The 5055-nt window shown below is 37.8% G+C and overlaps 1 protein-coding gene across 1 annotated transcript in view; it reads right to left on the minus strand.

Annotated features, from left to right (window-relative positions):
• Positions 1-2165, minus strand: part of LOC105296294 (piggyBac transposable element-derived protein 1-like) — a 20414-nt gene extending 18249 nt beyond the window's left edge. Inside the window, exon 1 of the mRNA XM_023534278.1 lies at positions 106-2165. Coding sequence (XP_023390046.1) covers positions 106-131 — 26 coding nt within the window. The 5' untranslated portion in view covers positions 132-2165. The remainder of the gene's footprint in view (positions 1-105) is intronic.
• Between the last annotated feature and the right edge of the window lie 2890 nt (positions 2166-5055).

A 5055-nucleotide genomic window follows, 5' to 3' on the forward strand; every position in this document is an offset into this window, starting at 1 on the left:
GATGAATCCATACACATTGCTTGTTAATTACAAATGGAAAAATGAAAATATCACAAACCTAATCCAGTGACCAAACCTAGAAGCCGCAGCAGTAAAACAACTGATCTTGTGTCTTCCCATCTGTGCAGCATTTTTACTAAAAATGTTCAACGTGAATCGAACAATGAGGAAACTTCCAGATAAATCCAGAATGCAGTTCATGTACAGCAGGCATGAGCTCTTCAAAACAAATCAATGAAAATAAAAAGGTACGGGGAAGATACTGTTCTAAATGAAAGCAACACAGCAAATGCAATGTAAAATTGGCTCTAGTTAAAAAAAAAAAGATACAAATAATACGTTTTGAAGCATTCAGAAATCTAAGTATGAATGATATGGCCCAGCAGACCACACAGAGCCCAGGGCCTGTTTCTGTACAAGGCTTTGCAGGTCATGGCTACACCCCTGGCTGAGGTCTCGTCACACCTGCTCTGCACTAACCACCCTGGTAGGACTGGCTGCCACCTGCATCCCACCTGCAAAGCTGAAAACATGCCCTACTTGACCCTTTACAGAAGTCTGTAGATCCCGACAGAGAACTTTCTCAGGTGGGGAACAGTTTTGTGATCATGTAATAGAATATCCTCATTCTCAGGAGACAGTGCTAAAAGTTATTTTCAAAGGTTTCAGGAGGAAAAATTGTGTGTGGGGGAATGTGGAGAGAGAGAGTCCAAACAGCAGGAAGTTAACCAGTGCTGATACATTATGGTTATATAGTATTCATTGCACTATTCTTTCAACTGTTCTGTTGATGTGAAAATCCTCAAAATGTTGAGGGGGAAAAGATACAAAATAAATAAAACTGCTTCTATGTTTTTGCTATGAACATTGCATTTAATGGCTCATCATTACCGTTAGGGTCAAGTTCAAAATATTTAATATGGTTTAAAATTTTCTCATGATCTAATGAACTTTCAGTCCCTCAAACTTGCATTACTCTTTCCTGTTCCTGGGTCCTTCCACATCTTACTCCTTTGCCTGGAACATCTTCAACGTTCCAGTTTTCTTCTCATTAATGCCCATTCACTCTTCATGTCTTGGCATAATAAAACAAGCTGGCATCACCATTCTATGTGCTTTACATGCATAAGTGCAACCCTATCAAGAAGGATACTATTACTAAGGTCGCTGTACAGAGAAGGAAACGGAGACATAGAGAGTTAAGTAACTTACTTGAGGTCCCGAAACTAACCTCAGATCTTTCCTCCAATATCTCAATAGTCACAGGCCAAAACCTTAAATTTACCATTGCCCTTTCTCTTACTCTCAAAACCTACATCTGATCCAACAGCAAATCCTGTTGGCTCTACCATCATGGTAGATTACTAATCTGACCACCACTAACCATTTCTACCTTAATACTAGTCTAAAATATTCTTATTTCCTATCTGAATTACTAGTAATCGTCTCCTAACTTTGACATTTCTATGATTTCATAGTTGCCCCTCTACAGTCTATTCTCATCATGAGTTCCCAGCTATAAAAGCTTTAAAACATAAATCAGATGTTTTTCGTCTGCTCAAAATCCTCCAAAAAACTTTCACAAGAAATGACCAAATTCCTTACACAATACAATGCCCACTTATCTTCAGCCTCTCCTCCCCGCTGATTTCTGCGAGATCGATCTCCACACACTTCACCTTGTTCACCGTGCTCCAACACTCTGGTCTCCCTGCTGTTTCCCGAATATGTCCAGCACGCTCTCGCTTTAGGGCCTTTGCACTTGTTCTCTCTGCCTAGAAAGCTGATGCCGCCAAAACCCACCTCCTTCAGGTTTCTGCTCAAATAGGACCTTCTACGGCTTACCTTGAATACGTATTAAAATTGCGCTTTACGGATGGAAATCCACAGCTCCGGCTCCACCGGCTCACAGGCCCAGGAGTGATACCTCCTGCCTCGGACACCCAGTCTGAGCGGCCCTCTGTCGCGAAAGGCTTCTCGGCGCCCACAGGGGACGAGATGCTTCCTCGCCCTGGGGCGCAGTTCCTCCGCAGCTCGCAGCAGTCACCGCTCGCCCGCTAGGGACCCACAGCAGGAGCCAAACGCTCCCCAGCACCTTCTGGGCTCCGCCGGGGTCCGCTCCCTCCTCGCGCACGCGCTCTCCGCTCTAGGAAATCCGGAGGACCAGGACCGCAGCTCGATGGTGTCCTGCGTCCGCCCCGCGTTCTGGGGCCCGCGGCTGGGACAGTCATGTGGATGAGACCTTAGGAGGATTTTCATTTTTAAGCCGAAATTTATTTAATTCATGTAAAAACCACCCAGCTCAGTTTACTGTCATCACAAACAGCAGGCATTTCCCTTTGCTCACTCATATAACTCCAACAAAGACACATACTTTACCATTTCTCCCCAATTTAAAAAATCTTCAAACGCAGTGGCAAAAATGAGGGTCAAAGTATTCTGAAGATTAAATTGAACAATGAACATATATTTGGATTGAAAGGTTTAAGGTAATAAATTAAGTCTGTTACTGCAGGAGAGAATAATCAGTACTTTGCAATGAATGTTGGGGGGGGCGAGGTTTTGAAGATGGGGTAAGCGTGGGATTGCACTTTACCAAAATAAACTCTACAGAAGAACACAGAAATATTCTCTCTCTTGCCAGCCTCAAACTACATTTTAAAACCCATTTTAAAACCTATACAAACTGGCTTAAGCAGTTGATAGTCTTGAAACACCATTAAATATCATACGGACCATTTTTATGACATATAATTTACTATTTCAAGTATTGAAATTATCTTAACAGAGAAGAAAAAACTGAATTGCATGATCACAGTTATCTTTTTCTTATTGAATGTTTGAAGCTTGAAAATATCTTTTAAAAGTAAAAGAAACATTACTTTTAAAAGCAAAAGAAAAAAATTACTTTAAAACATTTTCTAACAAATCCAGCCAATGCAAATATTTTAATAATTAGAAGTTAGTATTCTGTCTTGAATGGAAAACATATACAATGGAAAACATCTATTTCTAAAGAAGGGCTTTTTCCAAAAAATTTATGAAGGATAAACATAAAATTTTATTTCAAAAGGAAGTAAATATGTCTTAATTCACATATTCTCACTTTCAAATTCCCTACAGCGACTGGTGTCTTGAATGTCACCCATATTATCAAAGCTTCGATTATTGGTATTGCACTGGCTATCTCATGAAAGTCAAAACCCTTTAATGTAGCTTAACAAAGAGCTTTTTTAAAAACTCAAGTTGTCCAATTTTAATTTAAGTAGTATGTATCTTTTGGAAGGGGTAGGGGTAGATAAGGTGAGAATAAGTCAAAATACCATTTTTACCAGGACAGACTACACATCACTAATACAAATCAATTTTCAAATTTGAGATTTTCATTTTCCAGGATTATCCTTTTTTAAAAACTAAATTGTTGGTCGATATGTTTCCATTAGGTCCATTCATAAGATATTCAAAATGAAGTTTTCATTTTCTGTATTATAATGCAACTCATGCTACCATATAGTAATATTAAGTTAGTAACCCTTTTGTAATGCTGCTTTCTGCTCTTCTCTCCACTTCCATTCACATAGCAAGATCTTATACATTATTCTAAATTTTTAAATAGAAAATTTTGTGACCAGGGATTGTTCTAAACAATCAAAAACCTATTTATGAATCTAAAAAACTTAACCCATAGTGTGATATTAGAAAACCTAGAATTTTAAATCGCTCTATTCATTGGTTAAGAAAGAAAAATCACATTATCTCCGTAAATGCTAGAAAGTCACTTAACAAAATTAAACATGCATTTCTGATTAAATGGGGAATTTCCTAATAAATGAGGAATGAATGGATACTCCCTTAACATGGCAAAAATAAATACATCTCAGACCAAAAGCCTCCCTCATGCTTGATGGTGAAATCTTACCTTTTATTCTCATAAAAATCCAGCTGAATTTGTTAGGTTAAGGAAAAAAAAAAACAAAAAAAAAACAGCAATTTTGCCAGATCTGTAATTTCTCACTCTCTAAGCTGCTGATAGTTATGGGTAAGAAATACCTTCTCTTGCATCACAGAATTTAAAAACAAATGTACCATGAAATACCCATTAGACCCCTTATGCCAGTGGGTGAGTTTTATATTTTGTGAAATGCTATTTTAGATAATTCCATAAAGTCATAAAAGGAGAAACTTAATGATGTCTTATAAAATTCGCCAATTGTAAATTAATCAGCAGTTGCCTCGCTAGTTTGCTTTCTTGGGCTGTTTCTCGGCACTGACTAAAATTCAGTGTAACTCTGGTGGTTAAAACAAGCTATTTGATCTGTTCAACTTCCTCTTTGAGCAGAGTTTAATAATAAAATGATTCTAATGGTTTCTGGAAACCTAAACGTGGCACAAAATTTTTGATGTGCTGTCTTCTTCTATTCCACAACCTATAACCACGTACTCTGGAAAAACTACTTTTAAAAAAAGTTGTTCTAATTCCTATTATTTGCTCTCTTGTGACAAATGATCCACAACTTCCAACTTTCAAATCTCGTTTAAGGCAGATTTACTGGCTAGTTTCCTAACAGCAACACTAAAAAAAGCAAGTTAAGCATAACGATAGCACCCAATGCTGTCATGAGAACTCTGCTGTAAGCATTACACTTACAGTATGTTGCATAGTGTGTATTCTGTCTTTTGAAAAAAAGACCCACCGATCTCACCTTGGCTTCCTTATAAATTATAGCTTCTTAGGTACATCTTTCTCCCAAGGAAGGAAGGCAAAGATGTTTAATTGTACGACTGGTGTTAGGGAATCTTTTTAGGACTTAAAGGGCAATATGATCAAGTGTTTCTCAGAAAAAGCAATTCAAAAGTAAAAATAGAGGGATAAACATCTGTAAGATACGTGAAAGAGCTAATTTATTTATTATTTGAAAAGTTCTTATGCTCAATAAGAAAACAGATCTACAACCCAGTAGGAAAATGAGCAAAGGTTATAATGTGGGTAGCTCACATGTACACAAAAAAGAATTACAAGTCTATGGCCACGCCACCCTAAACAAGCCTCATCTC

The sequence above is a fragment of the Pteropus vampyrus genome, unplaced genomic scaffold (assembly GCF_000151845.1).
Source record: "Pteropus vampyrus isolate Shadow unplaced genomic scaffold, Pvam_2.0 Scaffold124, whole genome shotgun sequence".
NCBI classification, from domain to species: domain Eukaryota; kingdom Metazoa; phylum Chordata; class Mammalia; order Chiroptera; family Pteropodidae; genus Pteropus; species Pteropus vampyrus.